Below are 20,200 nucleotides of genomic sequence, written 5' to 3' on the forward strand. Positions count from 1 at the left end.
TTATTTCTTCAGCTTCAAACCACTTTGTAGGATTGTAAGGATTAAATAACAGAATAAATTCAAAGCACCTTAGCATTGAAGATAAATCGGCATTCAGTGGTGCTTACTATTATTGTGAGCAGAGCTTTGCTTCCACAGATTCATGAGGCAGATTGTCTCCCAATTTAAGCAAGATAATGGGCGCCTGACTTAGGGAAATGGAGAGATGGTAATAGATTTTTTTTTTTTTAAAGATTTTATTTATTTATTTGACAGAGAGATAGAGAGAGAACACAAGTAGGCAGAGGGAGAGGGAGAAGCAGGCTCCCCGCAGAGCAGGGAGCCCGATGCGGGACTCGATCCCAGGACCCTGGGATCATGACCTGAGCTGAAGGCAGCCGCTTAACCGACTGAGCCACCCAGGCGCCCCGAGATGGTAATAGATTTAAGAGACATTTCAGAGTTAGGGTATCAGTTATCTGTTACTGCATAACAAACCACCCACAAACTTAGTAGCTTAAAACTACAACCATGTATTTTTCACAGGAATCTGTGATTTGGCCAGGGCTTATCTCTGTTGTGTACAGCATCATCTGGGGAAGATCAACTGGGAGCTGGAGGGTCTGCTTTCCAAGATGGCTTACTCACATGGTTGGCAAGTTGGTTCTGGCTGTTGGTGAAGAGCTGAGGGCTGGAGGCATTGGTTCCTTTCCAAGTGAGTCACTCCACAGGGAAAGCTTAGGCTTCCTGACAGCATGGTGGTTGGGTTCCAAGAATGAGCATTCCAAAAACAGTGAGGTGGTATTTTTGTGACTTAATCTCCAAAGACAAATATCACGGCTTCTTCTGTACTCTGTTGGTGAAGGCAGGAATGCAGGTCTATCTAGGTTCAAGGAGATGACAAACCCCATCTCTTGATGAAGGTCTAGAAGGGCATGCATTATAGATAGAGGTCACATCCATGCTTGGAAAACGTAACGCCACTGCTAGGGAATGACATCATCTGCCAATGATTGCCTGCAGCCAGTGAGGAAGAATGAGTTATTGAGGATGACTGAGGTTAGTGCCTTAGGTGATCCCGTGGTGCCATTAATAGAATTTGGGAACACAGAGGGTATCGTTAAAGTATTCGAACAAGGAGGCCATTAGACTGGGGTGGCGCTAACACTGTGGTAGTCTACATAAGCAAACCAAAACTTAGGCCAGACTTCGGGTGTACAAGGCAAGTGAAACTTAAGAACAACCCATCACAAGCAGCCAACTAGGCTTTCTTAAATAAGGTGACTGCTTAAGCGATAACCAATCAAATAATTGCCTTACTTTGCTTCAGTGACTTCCTGCAAAAACCTTGCCCCAGCTCCTGTCAGGTGAGCACTCCTAACCACTTTGGGGTCAACATTGCTCAATTCAAATCGATGTTTGTGCCAACAGGCTCTTCCAAATGCTAACGTGCCTCAGTTTACCTTTTCCAGCATGTCTGGGGTGATTACTGGCCCTGAGAAGACCATAACTAGTGTGAAGACTGGAGCTGGGGAGGGGGTTGAGGGAGTTCTGCACACACAAGTCTTTCAGTTGACACAGACTAGAAAAAAATGGTCGAGGATGAGGAAAAGGGGAACAATAAAACCAGGTTCTCAGAACACAGTATCTCAGTGGAGGAGGGGGAGAGTAGCAGCGAGGGAGGAATGCATGAGTGGTCCTAAGTAGGACAAAACCCACTAGATTTCCATTTCATGGAAACAAAAAAGAAGGTGGGATGAGAGTTGACGTGGATTTAACATCCCAAAGAAGTCAAGATGGATTAGGACTGAGCAGGAGCCATGGGCTAGGAAGTGGGGGTCCCCTGGTGACCTTTGGGAGGGTAACTCATGGCATGTACCATTAGCATCTGTGTAGCTCTTTCTAGTGTTTCAAGCACTGTCACATGAGGGTTGGAATACCTTGCTGGAAAATAAGCTTCTCCCCGCTCTGTTAACAGCAGAAGTGAATAGATTAAATACATAAATGTTCAGACCTGGAACTATAACGCTCCTAGAAGAACACACAGGAGAAAAGCTTCATGACATTGGTCTTGGCAGTGATTTCTTGGGTATGACACTAAAGCACAGATAACAAAAGCAAAAAGAGACAAGTGGGACTACATCAAACCAAAAAGTGTCTGCACAGTGGAGGACACAGTGAAAAGGCAAACTATGGAATGGGAGAAAATATTTGCAAACCATTTAAGTGATAAAGGGTTGACATCCAAAAAATATAAGGAGTTCCTTCAACTCAAAGCAAAAAAACAAAAAAACAAAAACAAAAAACCCCACCACCCCAAACACTACCACCAAAAAACCCAAATAGCCCAATTTAAAAATAGGCCAAGGAATTGAATAGACATTTCTCCAAAGAAGACATACAAATGGTCAACAGGCACATGACAAGATGTTCAGCATCATTAGTCATCAGGGAAATGCAAATGAAAACCACAATGAGATACCACGTCACACCTGTTAGGAACGTTATCGATAAGACCCAAAAGGTAACAAGTGTTGGTGAGGATGTGGGGAAACAGGAACTCTCGCATACTGTTGGGGGAAATGCAAAATGGTGCAGCCACTATGGAAAATAGTATGGAGGTTCCTAAAAAAAAAAAAAATTCAATATAGATATATCATATAATCCAACAACCCCACTCCTACACATTTCCCCAAGTTGAAATCAGGATCTTGGAAAGATATTTGCACTCCTGTGTTCACTGCAGCATTATTCACAAGAGCCAAGACGTGGAAGCTACTCACATACCCCATTGATGGATGGGTGGATAAAGAAAATGTACTATGTGCCCACAATGGTTTATTCAGCCTCAAAAAAGAAGGAAACCCTGCTACATGTGACCATGTGGATGAACCTTGAGGGCATTATGTGAATAAACCAGTCACATGGGACAAATACTGCAGGATTCTGGTCCTATGAGGAATCCAAAATAGTCAAACACAGCGAAGCAGAAAGCAGAATGGTGGTTGCCAGGGATTAGGGGGAGGGGAAATGGGGGACTGCTATTCAGTGGGTATAAAGTTTCAGTTATGCAAGATGACTAAATTCTAGACATCTGTACATTTTTGCCTATAGTTAACAATACTGTATTGTATACTTAAAAATTTGATAAGAGGGTAGATCTCATGTCAGATGTTCCTACCGCCAAAAGCAAACGTTTTAAGAAAACCACCTCACAAAATCCCCTATAAACCCCCACAAAAAAGCAGAAGTGTATTTGAGGACCAGAGTAGCTCTTTCCACTGCACTTCTGAACTCCGAGGGTAGGCGAATGGCAGCGGCGCACTCAACCTTGACGGGCTGAGCATGTCCTGACCCAGCACACCGGGGCGGGCTGTGGCTGAGCACAATGCTGTGTGTGAGAACAGGCAGAGGGCCGGGGGCGCAAGGGCTGGGCACTGATCAACACCCATACATACGCCCCCCTCCCATAAACCTCATCACAGCTCTGGGAGGTGGGGATTATTACTCAACAAATGCTTTTTTTAATCGAAGCGTCATCAACATACAATGCTACACTAGTTTCGGGTGTACAACATATGGATTCAACAATTCTATACCTTCCTTACTTGGTGGTCACCACGGTAGTACCAGGTGCGGTCACCACCTGAGGCTGGGGTTATCATCAGCTCCATCTCGCAGATGAGCTTGGAGTTCAGGGGACGGTCAAGGTTACAGGTGTGTACATGCAAGAGGCAGTGCTTGAGGTCCGTGGCAGAAAGATTCTACAGACTCCTTCCCTCACTGTTGAGTAAAGTCTTTGTTAGCCCGCTCTCCATTGTATTCTAGTAAAATTGAACTCCATGGGCCTCCTAACAGAATTCTAGAGATTAGCCCTAAAAATGCAAGTCTCCAATAAGTCACAAAGGGAGTCTAGGAAAGATGTGGCAACACTCCCGCTGACAGATGTGGGGGTAGATGTCATTCCACATCATTAAAACTAAGCCAAATGATCCAGTAGGACAAGGTATCAAGATCTTTCTTAACACAGTTTGCTTCTGAGTAAAACGAAGATTTGCATGAACGTTTGTAACTGGTACCAATTTTTTTTGTTTGTTTTCTGTTAATATAATCTGCTCTTGCAAGTGTTATTTGGGATTTTGTTAAGTCTCCCAAGACTTTAGAAATTGTTGCTACACCGCATAAAAATTACCTCTGAAAATAAACTGTCCTTCTGATTGCTTGCTGCTCTGGGTTGAACTGTATCCCCTACATCTTTTTTGGGGGGGTGGATCCACCCCCCCAAAAAAGATGTTGAAGGTATACCTCCCAGTACTTTTGAATGTGACCTTATTGCCAAATAAGGATGCAGACGATCAAGCTGAAATGACATCACTAGGGTGGGCCCTAATCCAACATGATGGGGTCCTTCTTAGAAGGGGACCCTTGGACACGGATTCAGACACAGACACACACAGATGCGAAGACATGGAGAGAATGTCATCTGCAAGCCCAAGGACACCTGAGGCTTCCAGAAGCTATGAGGGGCACGGAAGTCTCCCCAGCGCCCTGGCAAGGAGCCAACCCTGCGGACACCTTGATCTCAGACTTCTGGCTTCCAGAACTGTGACACAATACATTTCTGTTCTTTCGGCCCCCCCAGTTTGTTGGGGGCAGCCCCAGGAAACTAATACAGCTGTCTTGAAAATAATGTAGCAATCACTGTACCTCATCAGTAAGGTTTGTTCAATCAAGACAGGCTCACTAGGCCCGTGTCTCTTCTCCTACATGCACGATGGAGAACATTAAGATTCTCAAATAACTTGAGTGTGTTTCATTGAAACGGAGAGCCCTGCTCTGATGACAAGCCCAGGGTTCTTCGATCACCCACAGCTGCACGCAGGCACGTGAAGCATTGACTACCCGTTTCTTTTCCTTCTGTGGGTAGCCTCTGTTTGCTCTCTATTGGCTGTTCTTCCCATTATTCATTTGTAAGCATCCTTTTTAAAAATTAGGATGTTTTAGATGTTGCAAATATTTTCTCCCAATGTCTCTTATCTTTGTTCACTTTTTAAACGGCAGTATTTCCCATAGATATTTGAAATTTTTCATGAGGGCAAGTATATCAGCCTTTTCTTTTATGGCTTTTGAATTTCATGTAGTGCTTAGGAAGGCTTTCTCCATTCCAAGATCATGACAATCCCCCCATTTTTCCCCAATATTTTTATAGTTCCATTTCTTCTTTAGGAATCAGACTTCGTGTTCCCTGATGGACAGCTAACTGATCTAGCACCATTAACTAATACCACCCCTCCCGCTGATGTGGAATGCCACTTTCATCATAAATTCTTAAAGATAACAGAGGTCGGTTTCTGGCCTTGGTTCATATTATGACTTCACAGTGCCTTTCTTCAGCAACGGGCCACAGAAACGCACATGCACGGATTCTGCGTGGCCAGATGGTGGCCGCCTGGAGGACATGCGCATACTGCCCCCTGGGGGCTACCACTGAGCTCCAGGCCTTTGTTGCAATGCAAAGACGTGGGCCTGGTGTGGCCGGGTTTTCCAAGTTTTCAAGAGGTGTATATGCAATCTCGTTTTGAGAGTGACGGTGGTGATTGTTTTAAGTTTCACACACAAACCACATCCGACCCTGAAAGCATCTGGTGGTGCCCCAGTAGCCTCTGTTCCAGATGCTGAAACGCAGAGTAAGGCCACGCCAGGTCTTGGTGTCCACCTCTAACTCCCTCCCACCACCAATATTACGAAGTAAGAGGGGAAGGAAGAGTGGCGATGCAGCAGCTCAGGAAACCTGGGTTATCTGTAGCCCCTCCCCGGGGAAGGCGGAGATGCTGAGCCTCATTTCACCTCTCACCCGCATGGTCCATGATGCGGTTCCTGGTCTGCCCGGCAACCATGAGGTGGTAGGTCAGCATGAGGGTGGGTAACAACAGTCGAGCCGGGCCTCCGAGAGACCCTGCCAGGTGACAAAGGAGCAATGCAGAGTGAGGTCCCGGCCAAGGATGGAGCAAGACTGTGGCCCCCGGAAACAAGGTGGAAGGTGCGATCACCTCCTTCCTAATAATAATCATGTAGCCACCCTGCAACACTGTTTAACCAGCAAAGGAAGGGCAGAGGCCTCCAGCTTTCACGTGGGAGACGGGCCCCGCTGGTAGCAAGGACAACTCACGTGGCAGAACTTCAGTGTTTAGACAAAGGCCTTCACATTCTCTCACGAGTTCTCACAACCACCCTGGGAAGCAGGCAGTCTCTCGCCCTCTGTAGGTGGTAGGGGTAGGTCCTGTCCCTTATGGAGGAGGACACCGGCTTGAGGGGCCATCAGTATGGGCTTTGGATGGCTCCAGGATATGCGGGAAGGGTGCATGGGGGAATAAAGACCAGGCCCCTCTCCTTCCTGTGCCCATCTCTGCAGAACCATTCGTTCCCATGACAAATCCTTACTGAACACCTCCGAAAGGCTAGGCATTCGTCTAGGCCGTGGGAACACAGCAGTACACAGACCCAGGGCATTATCCTTCTCCTTGGCCAGGTCAGTTCTTCTTACCCTGAACCATGACCCAGACTGGCCCTTGCTCTAGTCTTCTCTGGCCGGAGCAGGGACCTCTGGCCCGTATTTGCCCCTTGCTCCAGAGTCTCTGGTGACTGGTCATTTCCTGGAATGCACTGACCTCTTCCAGAAAGACATGCTTTTCTATTCTTGAGGCAGAGACAACTGGCAGACTCAGACCCAAATCCCAGCCATGTCTTAATTCTGGCCAACTTTTAAAATATGTTCCAGGCAGGTCACACCATTCCCTAGGCGTGCCGTTCTGAGAGCAGGGATGGCACCTACAGTTTTTCTTGAAGCAGGAAATAGAGTGCAGGTGCCGAGGTGGCCAGTCTCCAGGGTATGCTGGACCAACCTCTTTTCTTGTTACTGGTCCTTCATCTACATCTTTTCCTCTGATGCTCCCAATTTTGGGGATGTTGTCTGAGGAGCAGGATTTGGCAGAAGGAATGCGTGGTAGATATGTGGAGGGCACCACCACCAGCTCTATACACTTCAGACCCCATCAGTTCATGTTCTGCAGGCAAATATACTCCTCTTCTGACGGTAGTTGGTAGAACTCTGTCCCCCAGAGAGATATGCCCAGGGCCAAACCCCCAATACCTGCGAATCTGACCTCACTTGGAAAAAGGGTCTCTGCAAATATAATTAAGGGGAGGCTCTCGAGATGAGATCATCCTCGACTGGGGTGGGCCTTAAACTCAATGACATGGATTTGGTATCCAATAGTGTCCTTTTAAGAGATGGAAAAGGAGAACACACACTGAGACAGAGGGGAGAAGGCCATGTGGAGACCCACAGAAAGACGAGGCAGAGACTGGACTTGTACAAGCCAAGGATTGCCAGCAACCACCAGAGAAAGGAGAGAGGCATGGAATGGACTCTTCCTCAGGGCCCCCAGAAGGAGCAAACCCTGCTGACACCCTGATTCTGAACTTTTGGCCCCCAGAACGATGAGAGAATAAATTCCTGCTGTTCTAGGCTGCCAAAGTTGTGGTCGTTTGTCATGGTGGCCCCAGGTCACAGACCCGACCCGTTTTTCCCCTTTGAGCAAGGACTGCCATGGACAATTTGACCGATGGGAGAGTCCAGCCTTCACGTTCCTTTCCCCAGGGAATTTGGCAGCATTTCTCAGATGGCCTGGTCACCAGCAGAAGAGGGCCCCCTGTGAGGTGCTGGGCTCTGCAGCTTCCGGAGCGGTGGGATCGAGGTCCTCATCCATATCAGATCTGTCTGCTCCAACCTCAGCCCTTTCTTCCTGCCTGATCCAAAGGCTACTTTCTAGCTGTTCTTCGGCAATTTCCAGGTCCTCCTCTGTTTGTAAGACAGCCACAGTTTCCCGGGGTAAGTCTGAGGAATACAGCCCAAGTTTAGCCTTAAAACCAAACATTGCTTCGTATGGACTTCGCTGCAAGGACATGTCAAACAGCTGATTCCTCACCATCTGCATGAATCTCAGGCCTTCGGCCCAGCGACGTGAGCGGTTACTCTGCATCCAGGCATTTATCATGTTCTTGACGTCACGGCTGGCTTGCTCCAGGGAGCCCAGGCCCTGGCCAGGGTGCTGCTTACCACAGACCATCTTTAGGTCCGGCCATACTTCATTGAGCTCATGAACAACCTGGTTTGTGAACTCCACGCCACTGCTAGAGTCTAACACGCTAGGTGTACCAAGAATCGTGAAAATGTCCAATAGGACACTGACCACCTCATGGGCCTGCTTCGCTTTTAACGGCCGTAAAATAATAAACTTGGTCAAGTGGTCCTGGTAATATAAAATAAACTTGAACTCACCATCGGCATTTGACTGCATGTCAAGTACTTCAACTTGGCATCTGGAGTCAGTGTCCTTAAAAGCCATGGGCCTGGGGGCAAGACCTCTCTTGGGTACCGGGTTCTTCTGGTGGCACTGTTTACAGAGTGTCAGATACAAGACAATGACCTCTTTGGTGACATTCCCATATTTTCCTTGTAGCTCTTTGAGCATGCGTGTCCGCCCGCCGTGCCCAATATTGAGATGCGTATCATGGAGAATATCAAACAACTCTTCCTTATGCACGTAATACCGAATTCGATCCCGTTCTCCATGGGTCGCCTCTATCAGTTTCTCTGTGCCTTGCACAGAGATCACGTCGTATTTTGCTGCACGGCGGTAGTCACGCGAGGACTTCTTCCCCTTTTCCTTAGCTTCTTTGACTTCCTTTATCGTTTGAAAGTACTTCTCTTTGGAAAATACCTTGCTATTGTAACTTTTGCTTTCTACTAACTTTGTCACGCTTTTAAGAAACTTTTCTCTCATGTTATATATCTCCATTTCCAGATCACTTGTAGTGGAAACACCAGGGGGGTCATTTCCAGCTTTCTGGGGCATCGTGGAGAACTGTAAGAAGGAGCCTAAGAAAGGGAGAGAGAAAACAGAGTTAAAATCGCCGATATTCCTTCTAGGAGACTTTCCCTCTGAAGTTCCTCATTCTTCCATCTGATTTTTGAAGACTACCACACAGAAGAAAGATAACATAGTATAAAGCGATAACAGAATAAAGCAACTAGAAAGCCAACTAAGATCGCTCAAAACCAGAGTAGGTCAAAAGAATTTTAAGATAGATATAGAAATATGTAGTAATTTTAGACTTCAGGCAAACAGAATAAATGAAACTGTTAGCTCATAAAGTGAAACCTAATTAACTGGTCTTTATTTATCAATTGAATAGGAGAGAGGATACATGGAAATGCTTAAGGCAGTAGACAAATATCCTCCCTCAGTAACTTTTAAAATAATATAAATGGGAGAATGTTGCTGGAAGGTACCACATGATAAGAGCAAACTCTGAACTTGACGTTAGGAAGGCTAAAAAGCCAACATAATTTTTTTTTTAATTTTTTAAAGATTTTATTTATTTGAGAGAAAGAGTGAGAGAGAGAGAGAGAGCTCATGAGCAGGGGGAGAGGGAGAAGCAGGCTCCCCACTGAGCAGGGCGCCTGATACGGGACTCGATCCCAGGACCCTAAGATCATGACCTGAGCCTAAGGCAGCCGCTTAACTGACTGAGCCACTCAGGTGTCCCCAACATAATTAATTTCTTGTGGCTGAAGAGTCTGTGCTCATTTTAGGAGAATCAAGGAGAAAGTAGTGGGAACTTTTTGAATGATAGTGTTCCCCTTTTGACGGTACACGGGGTTAGTGAATGAAGATTCTGAGTCCTTACCCTGAGGGACCACGTTCTCGTAACTGTCCAGCATTGTGTCCCTGCAGCAGACCTTTCAAACAGTTCCAATCTTTGGTCATCTCCTCAGATGTCGCTACCTCTTGAAATGACACCAGCTGCTGCCACAGGGACCATTCCTGGGGCTGGGCTACGGAGCGGCCGCAGCAGGACTGGGGGAGAGACAGTGGAGGGTACCAGGAATGAAGGCAGCCAGCATAACTGACTTGGAATGTGAGTCACGTGAATATTACAAGGAAGGTAACAGAAGTCAGGAAATGGTCTCCTATCCAACCAGATGAGTCCAGCTTCGTGGCTGAGGAAAACAAGTTCTGCCCTCCTGGGAGGTCTGCAGGCCTAGACTGTTTTGACCCTGCCTGAGCTGAGGCCCACATACTTCCAGAACAAAGCAGAGAGTCCAAGTGAACTTGAGTATTCCAAGACTGGGAGAAACCTGCCGGTACAGGCCTCATGGCCCTGAATACAGGTGGCAGGGTCTGTTTCCAGAAATGGAAAAACTGCACCTATGTGCAAAGAGATTTGTCAGGAGATTATCATGCCAAAAAGAGGTACGCCAGATGGTCCACACTCCACCAAGATCGGAGAATTCCTCAGGGAGTGAACTTGACAATCAACTTGAGATTCCTTAGGACCACTCCAGGTTGTAGGATGGTGATGCGGCCAGGGAAAGAGTTCACATGATGATAACAGGAGTAACAACAATTGGGGGAAAACAAGATCCCTGGAATCCCAGCCATCAGATGCAGAGCCGAGGGGCAGGGCAGAATCCTGAGAAGCAGAGAAAGATGAGAAGGTTTCAAAGCTCTGAGCAAGAGTCTTGGTTAAGCTGAGGTCCTGAAGGTTCTCCGTTAAAAAGGCTTCAAACTCCCGTGCTCAGCATCACTGGATTCTAAGACACTGCTGACTATAAAACCACTGACTTTCTGATGACTTTCTTTTTAGGGGAAAAAACAGAGAACCTACGTTAAATGAACACATCCAAATTAACTATGTTGGAAAACATACATTTTAGTGTTGAAGAAATAGAATGTTTGCAAATGCTGTTTAAGTCTGAGCTCAAGATCCTCAGTGTAAACGGACATTTTAAAGGCTCTGAGGTGGCACCTGGGTGGCTCAGTGGGTTAAGTGTCTGACTCTTGGTTTTGAGCGCAGGTCATGATCTCAGGGTCCTGGGATCGAGCCCCGCATCGGGCTCCCTGCTCAGCGGGAAGCCTGCTTCTCCCTCTGCCTGCCGCTCCCCCTGCTTGTACACTCTCTCTGTCAAATAAATAAAAATATTAAAAAAAAATAATAAAGGCTCTGAGAAGTTCTGCAGTAAATAAACCAGTTTGTTTCATCTACTAGTCACAATTATTTATTGATTTTTAAGACTTATTTGACAGAGAGAAAGAGGGACCGCAAAGGAAGGAAAAGCCTCATCTCCATCCTATAAAAGAATGAAGACAGGCTGGAAATAATTTATAATCAAAAGATGCAAAATCTGTCTTTAATATGAGATACGGTCCTTATACTATGCTGGGTAAAGCCAGTTAGCTAACAGACCTATTTGGTTAGTCCATCAGTGTTTGTTTTTTGAAGAATGAGAATGATTTACCTATACGTTCAGATGGGGGGATTTCATAGAAGAATCTTGACCGACCTTCTTGGATTTGGGGAGCACCTGGCCACCCTGGGAGCATTGCTGCTTGGCTGGTTGCGGCTCTGGTTAGAAGAGCCTGCACTCTGTTTCCCAGCGTCTCCAAGCGCCCTACTGGCCCTACTAACGTGTCCGCCTTATCTGCCCATCCCTGCGGTTATCTAGGTTTTCAACACCTGTTCCACAGCAGCATGCAAGAACCGTGTTGCGTTTCCTGGTGCGATCTGTGACGGTGGGGTAACTGATAAAGGACCTTGGTTAGAGCAAACTGGAGCCATCTCCCTTCCTCACCCACCTGGGAGTCTTCGCTTTGGCGTCCCAGACCTGGAAGGTCCTCTCATCGGTCTTGCGAACCCCGCCCGGCTCAGCTCAGCCGCCTTCCTGCTGCATTCAGCGACTCCAGCCGATTGCCACCTCTCCGTCCTCTGGAGAGCCCGGGCTCTGGAGCACTTTATTTTGCGTTTGTAGTCGACTGGTTCAGGCGTACGCAGCCTAGCAGGTAGGGGCTGAGCCATCTACCGGGCGGTATTCCCTCAGAGGGCCAAGGGATTCAGGGCCGAGGCAAGAGATGCTCAGAGGACGGCAGGCGGACACTCGGCGCACAGGTGCCGCGGCGAGGCCGCGCACGGGGAGGGCAGAATTACTGGGGCGTCGTCGGCTCCCTCGGCCCCAACGGGGCGAGGTCCTGGTTTCCTGACGCAGACGCGGGGCTAACGCAGATGAAGCACTTAGCCGAGCTTCCCCGCACCTCCCGGCGGACAGCCCGCCCGCTCCTGGCGACCTGCTGCGGGAGCCGCCTCCCCGGCGTGCGTGGCCTCCCCCCCTGCACCCCCGCGGGCTCGGCGCCCCCCCCCCGCACCCCCGCGGGCTCGGCGCCCCCCTCCCCGCCCCGCCGCGAGGGCGGCCAGTTCGGGGCTGAACCAATGAGCGAGGCCGGGGAGAGGCGGGAGGGCCGGCGGTCCTCGAACCCAGGCCGGTCGGCAGGGGGACGAGGGGGGCCCGGGCGGCGAGGGCGATGCGCCGGGGGCCGCGGCGTCGGGGGCCCTCCCCCTCCCCCCCCGCCGCTGGCCCGAGTCCAGCCGCCGCCACACCTCCCGCCGGCGCCGCCGCTCGCACCGGAAGCCGCTCCGCGCGGCCGGAAGCCCCGCCCCCGACGCCGCGGGCCGCCCGGCACCCTCTCCATGCGCCGGACGGGGTCCCGCGAGGGTCCCGCGCCGCCTGTCGTCGGGCGGTCCTGGGGCTGGGGGTACCTGCGGCGGGCCTGCGCGGAGCGAGCCACTGGCCCCGGCCCCCCGCGGCAGAACCGGTGATTTTCCCCACGTTGTTGCAAAGCCTGCAGCCTGGAAAGTTAGGAGAGGAAGCTGCAGTCTCCTCTCTGCCTCTGGAAGCTTCGTCTAAAGCGAGTCCAGCTACAGCACCCGCTTGCGGAGTCCGGGAGCCCCGAGAACCTACGTTCCAGATGAACAGCTCTTACTTCAAACTGCAACCCGAGCATTTCCGCTCTGAGATTTTGGCGTGATGGCACCGCTCCGGGCGGCAGCGGCGCACCCAAGACGGTAGGGAACAGCCGGGGACAGCGGTCCAGGCGCTGCTGCAAATCACAGCGGCTCCTCGCGTCTACACAAGCAACGTCCCTTTTCCGCAGAAAACCGTGGGAGCACGGCAAACGCACCCCAAACGCACCCTTACACAGCCGTCGCCCAACACGGCAGGTTCAAGGCAGTAGCCCACAGGGCTTTTATCTGGGCCTTCTCAGCGAGCCCTGTGTCCCCCTAATGCTGCCTGCTGTAAAAACGGGGAAAACCCCACCATCAGTCCCAGTTTCAGAATTTTGTTACTCTCGATGATTAAAGAGCTGGTGCCCAAATGGAAAAACCCACTCTACTTAAACAGGATTTTTCTTTAGCAGAATCAAGCCACAGGACGGGGCAGCCTGCCTCCAGGGAGCAAATGCCACCGACCTCCCCGAAAACCCATCCACTGGAAGGGAGGTGGTATTCCCCAAGCACCGCACAGGAAGTAAAGGCTCTTCGTTTTAACAGTTTTTATTTCAAGTCGCATATAAGATTACTTTACTCCTGCATCTTCTCAATCGTTTCTTCCTTATATTTGCCCTTTTCCTTTCCTACTTGGCGAGATTTGGCTTTACGTTCAAGGATCTTTTTGCGGTCTTTGTCCAGTTTTAGTCTGGTGATAACCACCTGCAGAAAAACAAAACACTTCTAAGCTTTACAGTTACCAGCTTCACAAGCCAACCAAGTCATACACATTGTTGTTTCCACTATCACTTGAGAATCATCAAGTTGGAATGTAATGTAGCTTCGACCCACAAAACCACAGTACAGATCTTGTTGTGACCAATCTAATTGTTAAAGGTCTCCAGATGATGGTAGATTTAGGTCTTGTGAAGGAAGGCGAGGAACAGGGGAAAAGGGCACTAAACCAGGTCTGGGAACACAGCATAAAACGACCAAAAGAGAAAATCTCTGCCATCATGGAGCCTGTACTTTGTATGGGGACAGAGAAAACTAAGTGGATGTACGTCAGGCTCTGATACACAGAGAAACAGGGCTATATGGGGGAGGACAGCTGACGAGCAGGGGCTAAGTCCTACGGGGTGATTAAAAAAGGCCCAAGAGACAAGGCTACATGCGGACACCTGAAACGAGCGTGTTACAGTGACAGACGTCAGACGCCAGTACTGTATGATGTTGGGGACGTGTGGAACTGTAAAAAGTCGCACTGTGACAACAAGAATAAAATGGTCAGTAAGGGATGGCGGACAGGACAGATGTTAAGGGTATAAACTTACAAACCGTAAGTCCTACAGATATAATGTGCAGCAGTGATATAGACACAATATGTCTCATAATCATCAAACTTGCTAAGAGACCAGAACTTCGTTACTCCAACTACTAAAAATAGTTACGTAGTATGTTAGAAGTGCTAATTATCGCTACAATGCCAATCCTTTTACATACAAATCTACCAAACTAACATCTTACACACCTTGAATTTACACATTAGGTCAAATGTATTTCATTAATAGAAAACAAAAAAGACAAACACCTGAAAAGAAAGGTGAACATCTGAAGAAAGTGAAGAATTGTTTTGGTAAAAGTACAGCAAGTACAAAGGTCCAGAGGCAGGAGAACTTAAAAAGAAGTTTTATAGGTGCGCGTTTTTCAAGTGAGCCTAAGACTCAACCGGAGAGCTTGTTAAAACAGATCCCTGGATCCTGCCCCCAGTAAAGCTGGGAACAGAATCTGGCATTCTGTCAAGTGGCCAGGTGATGCTAACAGCAGACACAATGAGTAGCCGCATGGCTGTGGGAGGCGCGAGGCGGCCAGCAGACTAGGTCACAAAGACGGGCCGTCTACAAGTGGCTGGTGAGGGGGTCAAGGAAGGCCTTGTAGGCCACACTGGAAAGAGATGGGATTCTGGGTATAACGTGCACCAGCCAATGGGGGTGGGTGGGTGGGTGGGGTGGAGATATAAACAATAAATGGCATTTTTGTCCTGAGCAAATGGGAGGATAGAGCTGCCATACACCGTGATGGTGGCAAACCGTGGACAAAATCGTAAGTCTGAACACATCAGGTTTGAGGTTATCAATCAGAAATCCAAAATAAGACAACTGGGTGTTGAGGTCTGGGTTAGAGTCCTCTGCCTTTAGAGGCCTGAAGTCCTTAGACTGAAATAAAGAGATGAAGACGATCACTGAGCCACAGCGAAGGAAACTGTTACGTCCCATGCTGTGCTACCTCGGAAAGACTAAGAATCTATCACTGGATCGGTGACCCGGACAACAGCTGATCTACTGGTGTTTCAGACACAGGACTGGCGAAGGCTAGAAATCGGCAAAGTCCTTGCTCTCAGGAGACACATACTAAAGGAATTAGAGGGAAGTGTCATGATGCTTGTAATCCACTGGGGGTAGGGAAAATATTACTAGTGAATTCCAGGTGAAAGAGATGCAGGAATTTTGCCACACCAATCCTTCAGCTTTCCCGTACTTCGGTAAAAACAGATTTATGGCAGCATAAGATCTTTTAGAAATTGGAAGAGAGAAATTAAGAGACTGAAATAGCAGAGAATTCATATCCAAGTCCCAAACAGGTACGTACTATGGGAAACAGACCAGATTTTTCTATCCTGGCTCAAACACTACCACTACCCATGAGAAGATCTTAGTTTCTGGGCTTCAGTTTTTTTCCCCATTAATACTTTGCAGGGTTGTAAAGCTGCCACACTGATTACTTGGCTTTATCTTTTTAAGATTTACTTATTTATTTTGGGGGTGGGGGAGAGAGCCAGCAAGAGAGCACTAGCGAGACAGCACATAGTGGGAGGGGGCAGAGGAAAAGTGAGTCTCAGCCATACTGTGCTGAGCGGGGAGCCCCGAAGGAGGGCTCGATCTCATGACCTGAGCCAAAACCAAGAGTTGGACACTTAACTGACTGAGCCACCCGGACGCCCTGCTTACTCGGCTTTAATACTAAAAGCAAAGAGGCTACCAGCTCCATTTAATAGGAAAATTACCCTATTTCCTGGATGTTAAGATTTGTTCACGGTAGCTTTTGAGAAAAAGATAACATGGCCCTGCAAACAAGCAATCACATCTGCCAACGCTTCCTGTAATTTCCTTCTCTTCTCGTGAGCATTCTCAACACCACCGACCTTGCTAGGGTGAATGCCCACATGGACGGTTGTGCCGTTTGCCTTCTCTCGCTGCACTCGTTCAATGTAGATGACGTACTTCTTCCTGTAAACCTGGACTACTTTGCCAATCTGCTGACCTTTGTAGTGTCCTCGCACAACCTAAATGTAAATTCAAAAAGAACAGAAATATTAAGATTAACCTTGGGAACCAGGAAAGCTACAAATCACATAAACATCCTTCACTCTATCAGATACAGAAGTCCTTTCAATTTTGAATACTGGAAACGTTCCAATAATTCCCTCTGGCTTTAACCTGCCAATAAACCATGTCCCCGTATAAATCTAGTGACGGACAGGGCATCCATCAACTGGTGGTCCGCAAGCAGCTGTGGGCTTGGTAAAAGGTCAAAAGAGCCCACTTTGGCTTTTCGTAGCAGGTTGACAACAAGGAACTTTACTCCATCTCAAAGGAAGCCAGAGGCCACAAGATCAAATCCACAACCCATTAACATGTCCAACCCAGTGCCAGAGAGGGCAGCAGCAAGTGCGTATGGGAACCGTTCTTTCCCAACGTCTAAGTTTCCTACCCCAGAGTCCTAGTGATCCTCAGTTTGTCAGGAAGCAACAAAAAGTGCTTCTGCACAGATGCTTCTTTCCAGCTGCAGATTTTCTCGCATTAAGAGATCTTGAAAACAGAGACCACCGGGCAAATCTGGCACCAGTACAGTGGCAACCAATGGCTGTTGTCAACCCATGCCACTATCTGGGGACTGGTTTTCTATTTAAATGGGCGTTAACCTCCTCAAATACTAGGGCCAGGCAAGCTGCTTTAGAGACTTGCCTGAATCTTGTAATCAACAGCTGCAGGCTACAGCTAGGAAAACACGTATAGAGCTTTTCACTTAAATCGATTTGACAAGTTATTCACTGGTAAACACAAAACCACCATATAAAATGATGGTTCGGTTAGGGCTTCCGTATCTGGGTCTTGATTCATCCCAGTGAGCTGGTCCTCAAACGCATCTCTGGTGACCAACCACACCGAGAAAAAGCTCATCACAAAGGAACGTGCTGGTTCTGAACCACCTCTCTTCTTCTGGTTATGTCCTCATTCTGACGCTTGGGACAATCGATACTTTTTCCTGTTTGATTCTTTAGCTCCCTTTTGCACTCCTGTTCTGGGAGCAACGTCTCAGGTGCATCACTCCCAGAACGCAATCCCTCTTCCAGGTCTGGTGTGCGGGACATCCGCCAAGATGACCCGAACGTGGTACCGACCTGCACTTCATCATCCTTTCGGATGGGCATGGATCGAACGTTGTACTTCTGTCTCAGCTCTTTGGAAAGAGGGGAAGACATGATCTTCCTGCGAATGTGGGAAGGTGCATTGAAATGCCGCTTTCGGTTCTTGCTCCGGTCAGAAGTCACAAAGGGATTAAACTTCATTTTGGCTAAAGATAAAAGTAAAAAGACACGTCAACCCTTAAATGATCACCATCTCGTCCAGTTTCCAAACAGGTAACAGCAACTTTCACCTTGAGAGATCGGAAAGCCCACGGAAACGGTCATGTTCTACCGGGATGTTTTCTGTTATTTGTTTATGGGATAAAGAATTCCCCGGGCACCTGGGTGGCTCAGGGCATGATCCCAGGGTCCTGCGTAGGGCTCCCAGCTCAGCGGGGAGTCTGCTTCTCCCTCTCCTGCTCTGCCTACCGCTCCCCCCTGCTTGTGCTAATAAAAAATCTTAAAAAAAAAAAATTCTCCATCAGTAACACACTTGCTTCACTTCACACCCTCCAAACTCTTGAAATGAGACAGACAAGACGGGGCTCGCATCTCTGATGCGTGAAGGCAAAACAGACCCACAACTCAGTTATTCAATCAGAACACCACGCTTTGCAAAGACCAACCAACGTCAATACGCTACGGACTCGGGTGTGAGCACATTCCGCTCCCTACAAAATGCATCGGCTCCTTCGTCCCCAAGCCTGGGAAGGGCTGCACATCTCGGGGCCAAAAAGCCTTCTCCTGGGCGACCGCGGCCTCCAAGTTCCCTGGCTTTACCAGGAAGTTATTTCGAGGCCATTCTTTAAGAAACTACGCCGTCTAGACTTGTCTCCATCCCCACAGAACCCTTCCCCTCCAGAAGCCGATACCTAGTTCCCAAACCCCCTTTCCTCCTCTCTTCCCGGGCTCGGCGGCGCCCAAGCTTGCGGGAAAACAGGTCGAGACCATCCTGGCCCCTCTCCCTGGGTGCTATTCGTCGGCCGGGAGAACATCGGGCCCCTGGGGTCAAAAGACATCGCGCCCCCGAACGGATGGCCGTGGATTTCTCGCGCCGGCACGGCCAAAACTCACCCGCTGCCGCTTCAGCGATGGCCGCAAGAGGGAAGAGAGCCACACGTTACTTCCGGTTCTGTAAGTTGACTAGAGATCTCGCGAGACCGATCACCTCTTGGCGCGAGAGAGGCGCGGGGTTTGAACGAGAAGAGGAAACTGGGAAAGAAATTGATGACTAGTGTCCCCCCGCGGCATGGAGGGGAACTGCAAGGAACTGCAAAACTGCCTTTTCTAGGGCCTAGTGCCTCCCTTGGTGGGGAGATCTGGGTTCTGCCCCTGGGTGCTCCGGGAAGGGGCGTTCCTGGGCTGGTGGCGGGGGCTGTTCAGGGTGTGACTGTCCCGGTGGTGAGGGCGTGGTGAGGGAGCGGGTGCCCCATTCGCCGGGAAAGGGCAGGTTTTACTAGCGGCCGCCGGGTGACGCCGGACCTCGGCTCGGTGGACACGGCTCGTGGCGCTGGCGTATCGAGGGCGCCGGTCTTTCGATGAGCTGGCTGCCGCCCCGCCCCGCGATCCGTCCCTGCCCCGCGTCAGGAGGTGTGCACCTGCGTTTCTAACGAGCTCGCAGGTGATGCCCAGGGTGCCGGCCCGAGACCACACTCGGAAGGAGGCCTTTGCAAGCGGAGAGCTGTGCCCCTTTCTGAATGTTACTGCCCGCTGTCCTTCGGTTCAGGGTGTGATGGAAGCGGGGCGTGGGACGGGGTGCGCTCCCCTGCAAACGGATGCTGGGGCAGGCTGCGGGGGCGGGGGGTGAGCTCCCGCAGTTTGCCTGGCCGCGCACCTGGTGGGGGATCCTTTTCTGTCGAATGAATAAATGCATTGTCATTGAATGAATGATGCGGTGTCATACTAACGGAAGACACACATTTCGTGATAATTCGTAAGATGTAGCGAGCTTGCTGAGTCCTGGGTACACTCTTCTACTCACTTTACGTTGTTTACTCCTTTAATCCAAATAGCCTTGTGATACTTGGGCAGTATTATTGTTCCCATTATACAGATGGGGTTATTGAGCCACAGAGAAGTGAGAGGAACTCGTGCAAGTTAGGTAGAACACTTAGGTTATAGATGGACCCATGCAGGCTCTTCCCAGTCCCTTCTGTATATGGTCCCAATTTCTAGGTCTGCATTGGGTCAAGTCAAAGAGTGAGAAACCATGTCCTTGAGGAGACAGAGTAGAGCCAGTAAATAACATGGGTTTTCATGATTTAAAAAAGTTGTGTTTTAAATATACTGTAAAGAGCCCTAGATTTCATTCTTTTTTTTATTTTTAAGATTTTATTTATTTATTTGATAGAGAGAGAGCACAAGCAGGGGGAGTGGCAGGCAGAGGGAGAAGCAGGCTCCCTGCTGAGCAGGGAGCCCGACATGGGGCTCCATCCCAGGACCCTGGGATCATGACCTGAGCCAAAGTCAGATGCTTAACCGACTGAGCCAAGCATCTGACTTTGGCTCAGGTCATGATCCGGAGTCCCAGAACCAAGCCCCACATGGGGCTCCCTGCTCAAGGGGGAGTCGGCTTCTCCCTCTGCTCCTCACCCCGCTCATGCTCTCTCTCTCAAATAAATAAATAAAATCATTTAAAAATTCAGTGAGAATACCTCTACTGCAATTCTTTTTTTAAAAGATAAACTCTACACCCAATGTGGGGCTCAGACTAACAACCCTGAGATCAAAAGCCACATGCTCTAGGACTGAGTGGCCCTGGCTCCCCTGTAATTCTTTCCAACAAATGTTTATGCAGCATCTTTTGCAAGCCGTCCCCGATCTGGACACTGGAGTTGCAAAGTGAAATTGGTTAAAGCTTCTGCCTAC

At 49.0% G+C, this 20,200-nt stretch overlaps 2 protein-coding genes across 3 annotated transcripts; both read right to left on the reverse strand.

The window, feature by feature from the left end:
• Positions 1-5,031: 5,031 nt before the first annotated feature.
• KRBA2 (KRAB-A domain containing 2) lies at positions 5,032-12,214 on the reverse strand. 2 transcript variants are annotated; one of them, XM_032431865.1, is made up of 2 exons: positions 11,682-12,214; positions 5,032-8,920 (listed from the first exon to the last, which is right to left on the reverse strand). In XM_032431865.1, the coding sequence occupies exons 1-2, from the start codon at positions 11,899-11,901 to the stop codon at positions 7,671-7,673; spliced, it is 1,470 nt and encodes a 489-aa protein (XP_032287756.1). In that variant the 5' UTR covers positions 11,902-12,214; the 3' UTR covers positions 5,032-7,670. The 2 variants fall into 2 exon arrangements, with proteins under 2 accessions (XP_032287756.1, XP_032287757.1); XM_032431866.1 differs by lacking the exon at positions 11,682-12,214 and adding an exon at positions 9,733-9,886.
• A 1,201-nt stretch (positions 12,215-13,415) lies between these two features.
• RPL26 (ribosomal protein L26) lies at positions 13,416-18,546 on the reverse strand. Its single transcript, XM_032431896.1, has 4 exons — positions 18,407-18,546; positions 17,327-17,499; positions 16,067-16,207; positions 13,416-13,587 (listed from the first exon to the last, which is right to left on the reverse strand). The coding sequence occupies exons 2-4, from the start codon at positions 17,492-17,494 to the stop codon at positions 13,459-13,461; spliced, it is 438 nt and encodes a 145-aa protein (XP_032287787.1). The 5' UTR covers positions 17,495-17,499; positions 18,407-18,546; the 3' UTR covers positions 13,416-13,458.
• Between the last annotated feature and the right edge of the window lie 1,654 nt (positions 18,547-20,200).

The sequence above is a fragment of the Phoca vitulina genome, unplaced genomic scaffold, assembly GCF_004348235.1.
Source record: "Phoca vitulina isolate PV1807 unplaced genomic scaffold, GSC_HSeal_1.0 scaffold47, whole genome shotgun sequence".
Classification (NCBI taxonomy): domain Eukaryota; kingdom Metazoa; phylum Chordata; class Mammalia; order Carnivora; family Phocidae; genus Phoca; species Phoca vitulina.

Excerpts from the sequence above, each read along its gene's own strand:
- KRBA2 (XM_032431865.1), bottom strand. The coding sequence starts at position 11,901 with ATGGCTCAGCCCCTACCTGCTAGGCTGCGTACGCCTGAACCAGTCGAC. Across the intron at positions 8,921-11,681 it reads GCCAAAGCGAAGACTCCCAG|GCTCCTTCTTACAGTTCTCC; the intron begins GTGGGTGAGGAA and ends TCCCTTTCTTAG.
- RPL26 (XM_032431896.1), bottom strand. The coding sequence starts at position 17,494 with ATGAAGTTTAATCCCTTTGTGACTTCTGACCGGAGCAAGAACCGAAAG. Across the intron at positions 16,208-17,326 it reads GAAAGGATGATGAAGTGCAG|GTTGTGCGAGGACACTACAA; the intron begins GTCGGTACCACG and ends ATTTACATTTAG. Across the intron at positions 13,588-16,066 it reads TGGGCATTCACCCTAGCAAG|GTGGTTATCACCAGACTAAA; the intron begins GTCGGTGGTGTT and ends GTTTTTCTGCAG.